Here is a 17,445-nt window from a genome sequence, read left to right as displayed (position 1 = left end):
GCATGTGTTTCTACCCATGACTGCAGATATGCTTGCAATCGAAAACACCCAAGTAGGTAACTACATACTGATCCTGGCCAATCAATCCAGACATACAGAAGGTATCTCGGGTAGATCTAACGACGTTCGCTTCTTTCGAGGTCAAGAGGCAACGTTGTTAAGCATACTACTACTGCCCACTACCACCAGTCGGGGTAGGTGGTGGCGGGTGTAACATCCACCTCCCGGGGAGCTCATCGTGGAAGGCATTATCCAAAACACCACCATTGGCCAGGGATGAGGAGCCAGAAACATACTCATCTTCGAAGCCGTCCATTGGGCCATGTCATACTTCGAAGCCGTGGCGCTAGGCGACTCTCTCTTCTGGCCCAGCACGAATAAGATATCCCAGCTACGAAGGCCCAGATAGGTATGCAGGTGAATCCCGCCTCCACGCCGTCATGCATCTGCTTAACCTGCCGCTGCCGCTGCCGAGGTCGCTGAAAGAGGCCATGTCCGGCCCGGCGACGCGGCCAGCCTTCTTGTTGTGCCATTTGCCTGGTACCTGGATGTTCGGGACAATGGGCAGAGCCGGAATCATCCTGGGTCGTACGTGTTGGGTGATGAAGGTGTTGGCGCCGAACAGGACCCCATCGCGCATCTCGCGTTCTGCCTTGCAAACGAGTTCGTTTGCCTTAATCTCGTGGCTAGGTTTGATCAGGATGTCCATTCCATCTCGCATAACCTCCGGCGCATTGATCTCAAGGCATCGGAGCTCATCAGGGCGAACTGAGACGATGGATGGGATCCATCAATGTGAGTTTCGCCATTCTATAGAGGGCATGTCCGAAGCGGTCTATCAACCGCCGCATGCAATTCGCGAAAAGCTCCAGAAATCATTTGGCTCATCTGCTGAGGGCAGTCTAGCAAACCCCTTGCCTCCTATCCAGACCCCACATTGACGGCAAAACGAGCTAGTTCCAACAACCACGTGTAAAAGTTCACTAATACATGCTTCTCTACCAACTAGACTGGTAGCCATAGGAAAGGAATACTAGCTTAGAATATGCTAACCTAGACAGCTGAGAAGGAAGGTAATGCCTTTGCGATTCATGACCTGCCACTAGCACAAGATATGGGCGTGTATGATCTCTACATTAATAGGTGCCCAAGTCACCAGGCAAAATATCTGACATAGGAACAAACCTAGAGAAGGTAATAAATTGATAAAAAATTGGGGCCTTGCCGGGATTCGAACCCGGGGCCTCGTCCATTTCAGAGTTTATCCGAAGGTTATCCCGAAGGACGAATCATACTTTTTTGAGTTAGCTGCATATCCGTGGTAGAAGTACAGGATAGTAACTTACCCACTAGACCACAAGGCCGCTTGCTTGATGAAAAGATGGTGAGATATTGAACAATATATTGAGAACTGCCAGTGGCTGAGTGCTTATGGATTATTGGACCCAGCCCTAGCCTGATTGGGTGCATGGGTGGGACCGGCCTTAGCCGATTGGCCCACCTTGTTTTAAGTGTGGGCATATGCAGACTTCAATTGACTTACACATTTGCGGGTTCCGGTACAGCAAATCCAACGACGCAGGCAGGCTCTGCACAGTTGGGAGTAGGGTCCTTCAACAGCCGGAGGATGGCTATGTATGTAATGATTGGGCTTTGGTGGAATAGATACCTAGCCAAGAAGCTGGCTTGGATGGTGGCAGTGGGGTACCGGTGGCTGGCGGTACTTGGTGTCAATATCTGTGGTGCCCCCTGAGCAAAGAAGCATCTAAGTAAGCAAAGTCACAGAGGACTGCATTAGAGCAGTAGACTCGAGATATTGTAGTTCATACTCTTTTAAAAAAAGGGGGGGGATAATTTGGATACCTTGGTCTAACACGCCAGACTTCTGGCTCATCTCTTTGATATTCTGTCAGCCCCAAACAAGGACTGGTCGTGCAAAATCAGGCATACTGAACCCTGATATTCAAGGACTCAGAGATTCGAGTTGGGCATCTTGTTGCATCACGGAGAGCGCCTGGTGGCAGATATGTAGATAATGTTGAGCAAGTAAGTAGTAGTGAAGCGTTGTCTACCAAAAAGAAGGCGAGAATCCCGACAAAAGAGAATGCTATTGGCCAGCGCACAACTGCCAGAGTGCTCTGACCCCTAGCCCTATTTCAACACATCGCCTTTTCCGCTTTCATATATGCAGTTCCTGATATCTGTCTTGAGGCGCTTCCCGGCTCGATCTTCATCTGTAGTCACTGGACACATCCACAGCTTGGCTGGACCCATCTCTTCAAGAAACATTATGGTCCCTCTCCTGTTACGACGACAGTGCCGCAATGGCAGTGCAGCCAAGGCCTGCCGAAGACATCTTCCATCTCGTCAAGACCGTACATGGCACAGTAACTCGGAAGCCTTTATGAGAGAGAGTCCTTGAAGTCGTTGGCAACCTCAGTCCTGATTTCCTGCTTGCTGACTTGGGAGTAAACTGCACAGTATGTATGAGTAGTACGTCCTGTGTGATAGACCTCGGTCTACTAAACATTCTGCGCGGGATTACGCATAGCGGATTTCGTTCAAAGACGCGTGCCCTCTCCCCGTCCCTGGATATCAAGCTTTTATTGATTCATAGGAGCCGAACTATTTTGGGAAGCTTCTAAGACATTCAAGGGCGTTAGGATGATGGCTTCCTTTTGAGTTTATTATTATTTAAGGGCAACCTGCTCCCCATGACTCCTTTGTTTCTCCTGGGCTGACATGGTATTGATTCGAAAAGCAACCAAAATGGGTTCGACTGTAGTATGTGAAAAGTGGCCGGAGGTTTTTCTGATATCCTAAGGGGTATGCGTAGACGGGAACAGGCTGTATCACTGTTTGACTGACTTCTCCTGTGTTTCCTCTTCCGTCGAGACTCACCAGTTCCCAGTTCTCTAGGGTGTAATTTCTGCCTCTTATTCCCCATTTCCTTCGTTTTATCTACGTCTTGCTCTGAGGCGAGCTCTGGCGCCCCTTAGCTGGGAAGCCACTGGCAGTTGATGGATGTGGGATATGCTGAATCATTTCATGGCGTCTAGGACGTATTCTAGCTGTAGGCAATTCCATGTAAGGCAACAACCACGGTTTCTATTCTTCTCAAAAGGGACTGACTATTGGTTACCAGAGATGTGACAGCTTGATGCTGTGTTAATAATAATACTTATCGTAGTACTTGGATTGGCAAAAATTCTAGTAAAGTGCAATAGCAGCTAAGGAATATCCTATAAGGTGATGTATTGGTGATGGTGAGGTGATGGTGGCTTACTTTCGATGTCCAAGGTAGCTTATTGAATGCCACACAGAAAAAATTCGTGTCCAATGCCTAAGGAAGATTGTATTATTCAATGCAGCTTGGGGTTTTTTTTCGATGCCCCAGTATCCATATGATCAGATTTCTACCTCCCCTCCCATAAAAATAAATTCCACCACAACACAACACCACACCACCCACGCTCGTCAAGTATTGTTTTGCTGGGGATACAGGCCTTTTTTCACCAGTCTTTGTCTACTCGATTGCGATAGTTACATTGGTAACTTGCTAGTCGTGAGTGATTTACTTCATGCACTTCTGGAGCACCAATTCCAACGTCCCTCGACTGATCTACCGGGAGTGTCAACGCCCATTCAAGACAGGCCACAGTCTTGATACACCAAAATTTTGTTTCTATTCATAGGAACCAGGCCCTTGATGTTAACCCAAGATCCCCCTTGCAGCAAACAAACCGACGACCATCTACCCTCCCATCCCCCCTCCATCCTCTCCTCATAGTCATCGACATCACCATGTCGTTGTCGGCCAGTTTCTCTGGCATTCCTGGTGAGTACCCAGTCCCACCGGAAAGTGACGTGTCGGCTTCATTCAACGTTCAAGAGTAAGTAATTTTTCTTTTTCTTTTTTTCCTTTTTTATGCCCTGCTCGGCACTCAATACCAAGATTTTTACATATCTGAATCTTGTTATCGCCACCTTTTTCGACAGACGATGGAGACGATTTCTACGTCAGGTCGTGGGCTCTCACTGGTCAACAGCTCCAGGGCATCATGGAGTTTCTAGTCCGGGAAGGAAAAGAGCGTGAAGAGTTAGAGGCGTGGTGCAAAGTCTTGTCACAACATGAGGCCTACGCAGAAGAAGGAACAAGTTCACGATTCGTTTCATCGGAACATGTCAGCTACCCAAGCGACCCATTGACTGTTTCCAGGTTGACCTGGCTAGTGGAACGTCTGGTATCCTACCTGAGTTTCAGACAGCTCTCGAGTTTCTCTATCCCGACATCTCTGGCCAGATCCATATTCTGGTGGATGCAAATGTCAACGGGACATGTTCCCATAACGTTGAAGATGCCGAACGAGTTCTGGTCGAGTTCTTTGATCCTGATTCTCTTCTGAACCGACATCTTGCTGGTCTCCCCCACACTACTTGCCAACAAACAAGGATAGAACCATATTCTGGAACTTGAAGACCAACTACTACCATCGCGCTTTTCAAGTCTCTGGTCTATTTCCTGCGATTCGATTGGAAGCTCTGGAACGCTCCTTCGACGCAATACAAGCACAGGCGAACATATTGTCTGCAGATACCGGAACTGAAATCCATCCGCTGACAGATCCAATCAAGCGGGTTCAACTGAACCAAGCTACCCCGACACCTCAGTGCCGCAACCTGGGAACTCTAATGGTATTCATCGGAAACGGGATTGCCCTCGAGGATTACGTTGGCCAGCGAGGCTTCATGACGGGCAAAAGCCGAGCAGCTGCCCTGACTAAGGACACCTTGAGCAATCTTGCGCGCATGGAATTGCAACGTCTCGATCTTGCGGAGGAGGATGATTGGACTGGAACATTCGACACCAGCACACCTGTTCCACTTCTACGACTTATGACCGTGGCTGAATCATGTGTCATTGGAGATCGCCACTGACCTATTGCAAAAATACCTCCTCATTGTCGGCCCGTTGATCGTGAACACCTACTCGAAAACCGTGAGCAGTATCGCACGGGCTAATTTCCTCCACGAATTTGGTCTTCCTCGATCGAGCTTCATTGAGCATGTTGGAGAATTGACGGTCCAATACTACTCCAATGGATGCTGGGTTGACGAGGGATGCGAGGGTCCCGACGCCGATACGGCATTCATCAACATCCCACATGTGGATCCAGAGCTCGACAAGTATGGAAAGCATGGGTCGGCTGAGTTCCGTCGCGTCTTCTATATGACCATGCAGATGACCTTCCTAGTCGCAAGCACGGCCATAAACGTTACTCAGGACATTCACCCGGGCGCCGAGTTGTCTCGATACGACATCTGCCAGTTGGTAGTGGATCGAGTAAACAATACCCTCCAGACGACCCCAGAAGGACAAAAGTTCACCGTTGCTTTCAAGAAAGCAAAGACACACCTTGAAAGATACCCGAGAAACCGCCGAGTCAAGCTGGATCGGATCTCGGAGCATTCGTGGCGTCAAATGGAGAGCCAAGAACTGATCGCCAAGATTGGATTTGCCTGTGGCCAACCACACAGCGGGGAGCGATACGATGACTTGCTAAGACTCTGGAACGAAAACGTCCCGGAGATACAACTCGCAGTACCCCACGACCACAAGTCCACCTGGATGCAGCAGCTTTTGCCGCTGCAACAAGGGCAATCGTACTTCTTGGTTATGGCTGCCCAGGTGCCAGAGAACGACCAGGTCCGACAGATCTTGTCCTACTTGCGGTATTCGTAGTTGTCGTTGTCAGGGCTTGACAAATACTTAGTGAGGGAGCTCTTTTAGCTCTACCTAGTTGATTATAGATCAAGCGACGAATGAAGATTATTGTACATTAATTTCGCAAACTTGAAACGTGAACGCAAGAATGGCAGCAGAACCATCAGGATCCGGAGTATCTAAAGCGTGTCAACACACGGGCAGAAATCAAGGAGTGTCGTTCAATGTTGCGAGGCAAGACGATGGTGACATCAACCTTTCTGCTGGCTTTATCACCGCTTGTCGCCTGACCGTCTCCTCAAGAGACGACGGTCTCTTGAGGCAGGCAAGCCAGGGAGAGGGGCTTGCTCAGATTCGGTTTGCCGTGGTAGACGGGGTAATCATGGCGGCACTGCGTTAGTAAAATGGACTAATCGATGCTTCCTGGGATTGGCTACTAGTCGGTTGCCTGTATCAGATCATATACTAACCGTTATTCTGCCTGTTAGTTACGTTTGTTGTTATTCCACTTGCTACTGCACCATTCAGTCCGCGTCGAGAAACTGGATCACATAATCCTTGGATATCAAATGAACGCTGGATACTGTGTATGGATATATAACACGGATAGAACAGTTTAAACACTGGCTGAGCAGACCTACATGCGCCACTCACCACCATAAGCTATTATAAAAGCTACAGCACTCATGTGCGCGGACTTCTCAGGAACCCAACCACTCCGCCACAGTAGCCCACCAAGTTGTCTATCCTATCGCATTCCTGTGCCTGGTGCCTCTTCCACTCCCGCAGTTCGGCCATCAGGTTGTCGTTCTCCATAACCATGTCGAAATGCAGCCTCAGGAATACGGTCATCCACGCCTGGGTCAGCTCGTAATCACGCCTGGCCTTCAGCCGGTTGGTGAGCGCACGGATAAAGTGAAGCAACTCGTTCGAGTCCGAGTCGTCACCGCTGGGGGATAACGAGCGGAGCTCGAGATCGGCGCTCGATGGAGACAGGACCTTCAGGTACTCAATAAAGGCGTCATCTGAAGAGCATGTTAGCAAAGACCGTATGAATTGGGTGGAAACCGAAAGGGAGGGTTGAGCAATTCTTACAGTTTCCGGACGCAGCACCCGCACGTAGTTTACTGGTGAAGGCCTCCTCCTGTCGGTTCCTGTCAAACTTCATGATCCGCGATTGACTTGCGTCGCCACCAGTGGCAGTGGCTTCGGCAATAGGTTTATCAGACTTCTCCACGCTAGGCCTGGTCGCTGAAGGCAGGAAGAAAGGCGCCTTCTCGGGCAACTTGGGCGCTTCCTTTGGTTTGTTTCGCTGCTTGATCAAGTCCAGATGTAACAAAGTCTGCCAGCGGCTGCGTGGCACCACACTCAGCGTCATCATATCCTCACTGAGCTGATCAAGTGTAGGAGCTGCCACGGCGTCTTCCTCTTCGGCTGCGTTGGCCTCTTCGAACGCAGCTTCCACGATCCCTTGACCTCCCTCCCCAGAGCTGGTGGGACCATCGACCTGTGCGATCTCCTTCTCGGAAATCTGTCTTGTTGGTACATGGGTAAACAGGGTTTTGTTCGTCCAAATGTTGACGCCCAACTGGTTCTCGCAAGATGCGGCGAGGTATTCACCAGTTGCCGAGAAGGCCAAGGCCGTGCATGACTTCTCCAGGCGGATGGCATCGATAAGATGACTTGTAGGGAGATCCCATACACGAATGAGGCCGTCTTGCGATGCGGCAACGACCCAGCGCCCGTCGTTGGAAAACGTAAAATCGTTGATATTACCCTCGCAGCCCCAGAACTCTCGGATTGTTTGTTTGGTTTCGATATCAACGACACGAATCGAAAGATCGTCGCACGAGAATGCGATAAGGTCGTTGGCGGCATGATAACGGCACCCTGTGATTGCCACCATCGGGGACCAGTTGATCTCTCCCACGAGTCGTCCTGTCAAGAACTCCCAGAACTTGACTTTGCCATCGAGTGAGCAGCTTATTATGGATTTGTTCATGGAATCCACAGCAATACCTGTGACCGACTTGGTATGCCGCCCCATGCCAGGACCGAAGCCTGTGGAAGAGCGCGCCTCAAGTTGCAACACGTCGCTGGCTTGTTTGAGTTGCTGTAGCCTTGCTTGCCTTGCCTGGGCAGGCGTCAGCGCAGACGGAAAGCGCTGTCGATGAAGCCCTGATTGCAGGTTGAACATGTCAATCCCGCCACCGGTAGAGCCAACCACGGCGAACGTCCCGCAAGGACTCATAGCGACGGTGGATACATTCGTCTTGTCCGTAGTCTGGAAAGCCCATCTGCCAGCCCTCTTCCGGCCCCAAAACCAAGTGCGCGCGAAAGAGTCATCTTTGTGGGCAGTAACAACACTTTCCCAGCCAGTCATGCCACTGATCTCGGCACCCACGGGCTTCTTCTGCTTTTGCGTCTTCTGCCACAGAGCCTGCTTACCGGGAATGGCACCCATACCACCATCATGGTTCAGAGAGCAAGCTATGCAGGTGATTTCGGGTGCCTTAAGATCGTCAAGGGATGTCGTCGGACCACGTCGCAAAACTTCGTTTGCCAAAATGCCATATTTCTTGGCCTTTTTGCGAATGTTGCCTTGGCTCAACTCCGTGCTCTGCCCGTCGCGGCGAAGACTCCAGCCCCATAGGCTGCGATCCTGGCCAGCACTGAGCAGCCACTTGTTGCCACCTTCAGCGCCGTCAAAGTCTGAAGGAAGGAACTGAAGAGATGTGACGGGCCCGGCGTGGCCACTCCTTGAATGAAGTATCCGCGGTATGGGGAGAATGGGGTTTCGTCGAAAATCCACGTTTTCAGGGAGTTGTCGTGGCCACTGGTCACGATGACCGGTTGACCAGCAAGGAACTCGACCTTGTTGACACCCCCACGGACTAATGGCCCGTCTCCAGGAGGATTGTGTGCGCTCCTAAGGATGCCCATGACTCTGCCGCCCCCATTGAGATCCCAGAAAGTAACATCGCCGCTCGCATCGGTCGCTGTGGCCATAACACCATCCTTTCGGCCATCTGGGCCTGCTCCTTGGCCATCCGTTCGGAACGAGATAGAGGTTACGGGTGCGCCCTCATCTCCAGCAAGTATTTGCAGAGAAGGCTTGTCAGTAAGCACATTTTGGATAACCAGGGCACCATTTGCATATGATATGGCCATTAGCGATAGGGCAGGCGATGGCTGGAGGCAAGTCACGGCGCCGCACTTGGGCGAGGGCGGGAGGATCGTGTAAATCAGGTTTCCTGTAGAGACGTTCCAGATCTCAACCCATCCATCTCGGCGGCCAGCAAAAATCTTATTCAAGTAGGTCTGCATGGTGCAGACTTGGGTAAGCTCGTTATCCCCCTTCTGGCCCCCCAGCGCATTCAATGTGGTGTAGTGCTCGAGGGTTTCGTTTTTGAAGACTTCTATTCTGTTGGAACAGCATGCTATGATCCAGGAGCCGAAGACGAGAAGTTGCTTGATGGGCTGGTCAAGGTCGGCCGGCAGCTCGAGCTGGCCGACCTTCTTTCCCCGCTGGTAGATCCATATTCCCTGCGATTCGCCGTTGCGGCCGTCGCCCCAAGCAGCGAGGACCTGGCGTCTCCAGGAACAGGTCGCGGTAATCTGGTGCGGTGTTTGGGGTCGGGTTATAAAGACGAGGTTCAGACCGCGCTTCAGATCATAGGTCTGTAATGATCGGCCCACCGAGGTGGTCAACTGGAAGGTCGTTTTTCCAAGCGGGACCGTAGTGAATGGCACGTCGGTCGAAGAAACGAGCCCTATCGTCTATATTCAACGTTAGCTTCACCAATGCCTGTTGAGTGATCTTCCATTGGATTGCTCGGCGTACTCTATAAGGAGCGAAAATTCTCTGGCGCTGCGACGATGACTTGGACGCCGGCTTTGAGACCGTTTTTTGACGCTTGACCAAAGGGCCATCTGGCTCGGAATGAGGCATTTCAGGCGATTACAAAATATTGATAGCCCGATATTTGCGGGATTCTGAATAAGGCAGAGCGCCAGCGAGATTCAGGGACGCTTTCTACTCGCGTTGCTCTAACTGGGCCTTTGCTCGCTCCAAGCAACTTTTTTTCAGATAGCTCATCTTATCTTATCGGGGGCAAGCTGATCAGGTACATGGTTTCATGTACATGTGTACAGACGTAACCCCACTAACCCAGAACACAAGTTAAGTGCACAGGCCGACTACCCCTCCCCCGCCATTGAAATGCTGATCGGTTCTGACAAGTTGACGGCATATGTCACTGCAAATTGGGTTTTCTACCAGATCAATCAATCAATGCTGACTGTGGACTCTCGTGTTTATCAGTGATAGGCACATGATGTATTGGAGGTGGTGCCTTTTCCAGCATCGAAATCAAATCATATAGGTAAGACAGTGAGCGTTGGGAGAGCATCCCACTGAGCATCCCCCTTGTAGCTCAAATATTCCAATCAAGAGCAGGATAGATGAGCACGCGACAGTTCATGCCATAGCCTATGCCGATACCGCCGACAGGGCACCAGTAAGGCATCATCTGTAGATAGGCCAATGTGTCTCGCACCCCTGGAGCAACACACCGCCCCGGCGCTGTGTCTCTTATTTCTATTCGCTGAAGCTTCTGCCCCCTGCAGTCCACGACCCATCAGTTGGCTCTTGTCGAACGTCATTGCGCGACATCCCAGCAAAATTTATTCTTTGCTATCTCATCCCATGAATATTGACATGCCTAGATAGATATGTCTATAGAAGCTACATACCTACGTACACGTACTTGAGAACTCGGAATATGGCAAAGATTTCGAGTTGCATGCTTAGCCCTTGGTCCAAGCTGAAGTCCTTGTTACTCTGTCGTTGAGCGAATGTTTCACATATATGTCTACATGTTGCGCATGTGATAAACATCTTTTCGATTTTACCAACTCCATCTGACCGAAACCACCTTTTTTCCTCTCTCCCTTCCGAGATCTAGGCCAACGACCAAGGCCGATTGATACCGCCCGCACAAGTACACACACTCCCGTCTCTCCTGGCCAACAGAGCACTCACAGCTTGCCACGCAAAACTCGTTCCGTCTCTACACTCGCTGGGTTTGGTGCTGGCAATAGCGTACCTAAGAAGAAATCGCCCAAATTGACAACAGTTGGTGCCAGCTATTCCAGTGTACCGACTACTCCAGTGTACCGACTACTCCAGTGTACCGACTACTCCAGTGTACCTGATATCACAAGCGCACCGAATAAACATCTGGCTACTGGCTCACCGACTAAACACCCTGGCGTACATACTGTTTATCCATGTTGAATAAACGTCCTGGAATACTTAAGTAATAAATCCCCACCATCTTGTCAGGAACAGGAAACTTTGGAGAACGTTGGCATAACTTGTGGACTTGCCCCATCCCTTATTCCAATGACATAACAGCGTACGGTTGCATTGGAAAGGGAATCTAGACTCTCAGAATGGAGCCCAAAAACCCTAGCTCGGGCTCTCGCTCTCGGTCGTACTCCCACGCTCTTTCCTCGTCACTGTCCAGCAGCATAAGCAGCTTCAAGAGCCGGCACGCCGAACCCGTGGGAACTACGGACGTTGCAGTTGTGCCTGCCAGCTTATCGATGCCACCGCCTCCGAAATCTCTTAGCCCTCATTCGTCCCTTCCACTCCGCCGCCATTCGAGTCTATCCGAACCCTGGATGGGTCTTGACGAATCTGCAATTGATGATTACGAGAACACACCCAAACTCCAATCCAACACTCCAGAAGCTTTGAAGCCTCGAACTTCATTCTCAGAAAACGAAGGGAAACGATTGTCGGTCTCCTCGTTGTACTCGTTGGCTTCCGCCCGCGGCATAAGTTCCTCCGCTTCGGCTGCAGGATCTGAGAGGTCAGGCTCCGTCTTCATGGCTTCCAACAAAGGTGGCCTGGGGCTATCTCAAGGCCAGTCGGAGGCTGGGTTATCGAACGTCACGGTCACGACTTCCTCCAATCCCCAGATAACGCAAGGAAGTAGCCATCAGTTGGCCCCACGAGATAGCAACAATGGCAACACCTCGGACTTTGTCAAGAGAAGCCAGCCAACCAAGCCAGACCCCAACACACGGCCACAAGCGCAACCCCAGCCGCAGGTACAACGACCTAGATCTAGAAGTAAGGTCCAGCGACGCTTCAGCGGGAGCACGATGAATAGCAGTCATAGTCCCTCGAGTGACCGGACCCCGCATGGTAAAGAGAAGGAGGAGTCCAAACCAGCACCTCTTGGAATCATTGGCGTGTGTGCACTAGACTCCAAGGCAAGAAGCAAGCCCAGCAGAAACATCCTGAACAGATTGGTTGGCAACAGAGAGTTTGATGTGGTAGTTTTTGGAGACAAGACCATTCTTGACGAAGGTAATACGCCATACGAACTAGGGACGCGCACAAAGCGATGACTAATGCTGAACAGATGTCGAGAACTGGCCCGTTTGCAACTATCTTATATCCTTCTACTCGGATGGCTTTCCCCTCGAAAAAGCTATTGCTTACGTGAAGCTTCGAAAGCCATTCTGCGTAAACGATGTGCCGATGCAAAAGATCTTGTGGGACAGGCGCCTTTGTCTGAAGTTGCTTGATCATGTCGGGGTTCCAACCCCCAAAAGAGTTGAGGTCAGCCGAGACGGGGGTCCAAGCATATTGACGCCGGAAGTCGCAAAGTATATCAAAGATGTGACTGGCATTGCTCTTGAACCTACCGACCCGGCAAAGGCCGTTGCTCCACGTAAGGTTGAGCTTCTCGACGATGGCGATATATTAAGTGTTGATGGCACTTTACTCAAGAAACCGTTCGTTGAGAAACCCACCAGTGGAGAGGATCACAACATTATCATATACTTCCCCAAGTCAGACGGCGGTGGTGCGCGAAAGCTCTTCCGAAAGATCGGCAACAAAAGCTCGGATTACGTTGAAGACCTCACCATCCCCCGAGCAATCACCGAAAAAGACGGCAGCTACGTTTACGAACAGTTTATGCATGTGGAAAATGCAGAAGATGTGAAGGCCTACACTGTAGGGCCCAACTTCTGCCATGCCGAGACAAGAAAGTCGCCCGTCGTGGATGGCATTGTCAGACGTAACACACACGGCAAAGAGATTCGCTATGTTACGGCATTGACCAGTGACGAGAAGGAAACCGCCAGGAAAATATCTTCTACATTCTGTCAACGAGTCTGCGGATTTGACCTACTCAGGGCAGAAGGCAAAAGCTATGTGATCGATGTCAATGGCTGGAGCTTCGTCAAGGACAATGATGATTACTACAACCACTGTGCCAGCATTCTGAAGGACATTTTCATCAAAGAAAGGGTTCGGCGAGGAGCAATCACCCCACCTCTACCTTCTCCTACTATGTCGGATGTTACGGACCCTTTCAGGGGCGCGTCCGGGACTCGTGAGAAAGATGTTCAAGGGTCCGGTCGACATTTAAGTCAAACAAACCTACCCATCACTGCTGTGCCCAACGTGAAAGGTAGCAGATCCTCGCTGGAAGTGTCCCCAGGAGATGAACAGTCGAGCGGGAATATGTCACCGCCGAAGTCCGAGTCGAGTGTTACTGGATTAGTCTCAATGATACAAAGTGGGATCATGAGTGCTTCAGCTAGCCTCGCTGGAGAGACAAATACCCCGAGCCAACCAACGACCGCACCCCAGACAGCGCCCCCGACCGCGCCCCCGACACATCCTGCAACCCCATCAATGGCAAGCGAGGACAAACCCGAGGCCGAGCCTGAGGAATCCGAGCCTCCCCCGCCACCGCCGAAGCACTCCTGGAAGCTCAAGGGCCTGGTATCCGTTATCCGTCACGCAGACCGAACTCCGAAGCAGAAGTACAAGTTCACCTTTCACACGCAACCCTTCATTGACCTGCTCAAAGGACACCAAGAAGAAGTACTTCTCATAGGAGATGCTGCTCTCGCCAGTGTCATTGCTGCTGTCGATGTTGCTCTGCGAGAGGGTGAAGAAGATGAAGCAAAGCTGAGGAGCCTCCGCAACGTTCTGGTGAAGAAAGGCGGGTGGGCTGGGACAAAGGTACAGATTAAGCCGATGTTTCGTAAGAAGAAAACGGAGGAGTCTGTCCCTTTGTCCACACCTAAGGTCACCGAGGGGCTGAAGCTTGAGTCGGACTCGCCAGCATCAGCAACAGAGGCATCCGACCCTCCCAAGAAGCAAGCTGATAAAGACGCCGCACCAAGTGATGCGGACGAAAAGCCAAGTGGAGAAAGCAAGGTTCGGGGCTTAGCTAAGCGAAGCGATTCCATGTCGGGAGTAACGATGTCAAAGTTTACTGCCGCCGAAAACAGCCTTGTTTTGGACAAGTTGCAGCTCATTGTGAAATGGGGTGGTGAACCAACACATTCAGCTCGGCATCAAGCTATTGAGCTGGCTCAGAACATGCGTAACGACTATCTATTACTCAACCGCGAGGTCTTAGATGACGTCTCCGTCTATAGCAGTTCTGAGCGACGCGTTACTGCAAGTGCCCAGATCTGGACTGGGGCATTCCTGGATAAAGCAGACGGGCTCAGCGCAGATTTCATCCGGGAAAGGAAAGACCTTCTGGATGACTCGAATGCAGCCAAGGACGAGATGGACAAAGTCAAGAAGAAGCTTAAGGGTCTCCTTCGCAAGGGCAATGAACGTCCGTCACAATTCGCCTGGCCAGAAAATATGCCAGAACCTTTCGAGGTTCAGGCAAGAGTTGTTCAGCTGATGCAATTCCATCGTCGAGTCATGCAGTACAACTATAACAAGCTGAAAAGCAGTGCCTTCAACTCGCTCAATGCCATCAACAACCCTAGTAGTGAGAAACTGATGGGAGAAGGGAGTCCGGGCTCAATATCCAGCTCCTCACTCGCGCAGGCCAATGCTGTCAACGCGATCCAAGCCAGATGGTGCTGTGGCGAGGACCCTGACTTGTTCCGAGAGCGCTGGGAGAAGCTCTTCAGCGAATTCTGCGACCACGAGAAAGTCGACCCCAGTAAGATTTCAGAGCTGTACGATACCATGAAGTTTGATGCTCTACACAACCGTCAATTCCTTGAATGGGTCTTTACTTCCCGAAACATATGTTGGAGGAGGAATATGGCATCGTAATGGGCCGCGATGGTAAGGTTACACCAAAGGACAATGCTGAAGAGGAAACCAAGGCCTCGGACAGCAAGTCGGAAACAAGCCGGGGCGTTGCATCCCCTCCGAACGAACGGTCAGACAGATCGGAGAAGTCTGAAAAATCCGAATCACAGCGGTCCGTCAAGCGCATCTTCAAGAGGCGCTCGTGGATGAATGTGCGCCCCTCTAGTGAAGCGGCGCCGGAGCAGTATTTCCATCTACACAAAGGCAGTGGACCAACGAAGGCGAAGACGGATGCCAGGTTTGAGCCCCTCCGTGAGCTCTATCAATTGGCAAAGGTCTTGTTTGATTTCATCTGCCCACAGGAATACGGCATATCCGACAGCGAGAAAGTCAGTATTCGGTCTTGTGGCCAGTTCGGTGGTGTCGGCGCTAACCTTGTGACAGCTCGAAATCGGCTTGTTGACCTCCCTTCCGCTACTCAAGCAGATTGTGCAAGATCTGGAACTTATGCAAAAGGCGGACGATGCCAAGTCCTACTTCTACTTTACCAAGGAGTCGCACATCTACACCCTGCTCAACTGTATCCTTGAGGGCGGTATTGAGACAAAGATCAGCCGAGCCACGATTCCAGAGCTTGATTATCTTTCGCAGATTTGCTTCGAGCTGTACGAATCGGAGGTGAAGCAGCCCGCAGCAGTCGATCCGGATGAGCCCCGTGAATTCGCCTACAGCATTCGCATCACCATCAGCCCAGGTTGTCATATCTATGACCCACTCGACATTCAGCTTGACAGCAAGCATTGCATTGGATGTGCCCCCCGACGGAGCCTGACTCCTCACGGTGATTGGAAGGAAGTCATTGAGACGCTTCGGGCTAAATTTCACCAGTAAGTACCCTTGGGATCACCTGGATTCGCGGACTTGGAGGCCGGAAACTGGAATGACCTACCAATTTTGTTGCTATTGTTTTGCCGCCAATGGCCAGTCGCTAAGACGCATGCAACAGAGTCAAATTGCCGAAGAGTTTCCTCGCCGTCAACCTATCGGATGCCTTCACCTTCCAGGAAAAGGAGCGTCAGAACTCCGAGGGCGACGTGCTCGAAATGAAAACCGTCGAACACTCCGTTGCTCCAGAACCAACCGAGGGCGAGCCGGTGCCTGAATCCGCACCGGTGGCTGGACAGGCGATTCCTGGACCGAAGGAATAAGAGGCTACAACTCATGCAACGGCTGAGGCGCCAGAATTAGCAACCGCATATGTCGTTCAGAGTTCGACCTAGAGACACACCATCAGCCGATGTCGCACAGCATATACCAAGAGACACCCCGTGGCTATTACAGCATCCATCTCGACGGCCCAGAACTTGCGGCTTGGGAGCCACTACCTGCCAGTATCGTCATCATTGCTATCGCGATTTGGTCATGCTTGTGTCAGGAAGAAATTAAGCGGTGAGGTTGTCGCTGCTCCTCGAATAATTTGGGTGGGACCACCTTGAAGGAAAAGGGAACGACAGTGCGGGCTCCTCCAGTTACTGCAGGCTTGGCTATGAAAAAGCCTGCGGCAGCGAGAAGCGGTTATATGTCAAATATCAAGTCGTATGGAAACAATACTTAGACCAAGACTCCTCGTTGAAGACAGGTTGATTGGTGCTGTCTCCTTCTCAATGAAGTTTAGAGCGACTTACGCAGGTAGACGGTAAAGGCGAGAGACGGTATGTCTGCATCCAGTATAGCGAACATACAAAGCAGCATTAGATAGGAGAATGGGAGTTGGAACCACGTATTGTTGCTTTGTCTTAGCGACTGCAACTCTTTTCTTTTTACTCTACGTTATTCTCCCCACTGCTTCGTATACTAGAGCTCACTCGTTCGTTGGACTGCTGTTGTGCTACCACGCCGGTAGGGAAAGCAACCGGGTTCTCGGATTCCAACTAAACAGTGAAGCCCCATGCGTTAAACGGTTTTCTTCTTAATCCTGCACGCGTGAGATCTGTCATCTCTAAGCCTATGTACCTCGCTGCTAGCCCTCTACGAAGTACGCACTGACAGAAAGCAGCAGAAAAAGGAAATAGCAGTAGTGAGAGAGGCGAAGGGGAGAAAAGCAAAGTGTGAGAAATGCCTCCGTCGCCCCCCAACTGCCGCGCCGCCGCGTCATTGAGACTTATGTCATAAAGTACATACCTAATTGTAGTGTTGTTGTTTTTTCTTCTCTTGTTCACCGCCAAATTCGTTTTTTCTCATCATATTGAAATCTCAAGTCCCGGTGCGCGAAGCCTTCCGATTGGTTCCTTTCTGGGGTAGAGAGACACCTGGGATCATGATAAGAGTGACGGGCGATGTTTCATCGATTCGTCCATATGTGAGATCAATTGCTCCCTTGCCTTGTTGTCGTTGTAATGTTGATTCAACTGTTACATGCGATGCGACAGGACTTGCTATACTCGTCAGATCGTAGATCGCAAACACGTTGTTTATTTATTTGTTTGTTTGATCACTCGATCCTTGTCCATCGGTGGTGTTCTTTTGAATGGGCGAACGGATGGATGGATGAAGGAAGGGATGGAGGGGGCTTAAAGGGCCTATAGCACCATAGTTTCGTTTCGTTGGCCTATACTTGATA

At 50.9% G+C, this 17,445-nt stretch overlaps 4 protein-coding genes across 4 annotated transcripts; 2 read left to right on the top strand and 2 right to left on the bottom strand.

Annotated features, from left to right (window-relative positions):
* Positions 1-391: 391 nt before the first annotated feature.
* PG994_013218 (uncharacterized protein) lies at positions 392-709 on the bottom strand (the record flags this gene model as incomplete). Its single annotated transcript, XM_066864627.1, has 1 exon — positions 392-709. The coding sequence occupies one exon, from the start codon at positions 707-709 to the stop codon at positions 392-394; it is 318 nt and encodes a 105-aa protein (XP_066709588.1).
* Positions 710-3,804: 3,095 nt separating this feature from the next.
* On the top strand, positions 3,805-5,743 carry PG994_013217 (uncharacterized protein; the record flags this gene model as incomplete). Its single annotated transcript, XM_066864626.1, has 4 exons — positions 3,805-3,893; positions 4,153-4,421; positions 4,595-4,878; positions 4,928-5,743. 4 exons carry the CDS (start codon positions 3,805-3,807, stop codon positions 5,741-5,743), a joined length of 1,458 nt encoding a protein of 485 aa, XP_066709587.1.
* A 666-nt stretch (positions 5,744-6,409) lies between these two features.
* PG994_013216 (U3 small nucleolar RNA-associated protein 21-like) lies at positions 6,410-9,677 on the bottom strand (the record flags this gene model as incomplete). Its single annotated transcript, XM_066864625.1, has 4 exons — positions 6,410-6,750; positions 6,821-8,481; positions 8,538-9,505; positions 9,570-9,677. The coding sequence occupies 4 exons, from the start codon at positions 9,675-9,677 to the stop codon at positions 6,410-6,412; spliced, it is 3,078 nt and encodes a 1,025-aa protein (XP_066709586.1).
* A 1,505-nt stretch (positions 9,678-11,182) lies between these two features.
* On the top strand, positions 11,183-16,033 carry PG994_013215 (uncharacterized protein; the record flags this gene model as incomplete). The annotated part of the gene is made up of 5 exons (XM_066864624.1): positions 11,183-12,107; positions 12,163-14,746; positions 14,965-15,214; positions 15,270-15,712; positions 15,832-16,033. 5 exons carry the CDS (start codon positions 11,183-11,185, stop codon positions 16,031-16,033), a joined length of 4,404 nt encoding a protein of 1,467 aa, XP_066709585.1.
* Between the last annotated feature and the right edge of the window lie 1,412 nt (positions 16,034-17,445).

This window comes from Apiospora phragmitis, assembly GCF_038363925.1.
Source record: "Apiospora phragmitis strain CBS 135458 chromosome Unknown utg000011l:1.0-3236445.0:1.0-3240683.0, whole genome shotgun sequence".
NCBI classification, from domain to species: domain Eukaryota; kingdom Fungi; phylum Ascomycota; class Sordariomycetes; order Amphisphaeriales; family Apiosporaceae; genus Apiospora; species Apiospora phragmitis.
The sequence above is the reverse complement of the archived record's forward strand: the minus strand, read 5'-3'. Positions and strand labels throughout refer to the sequence as shown.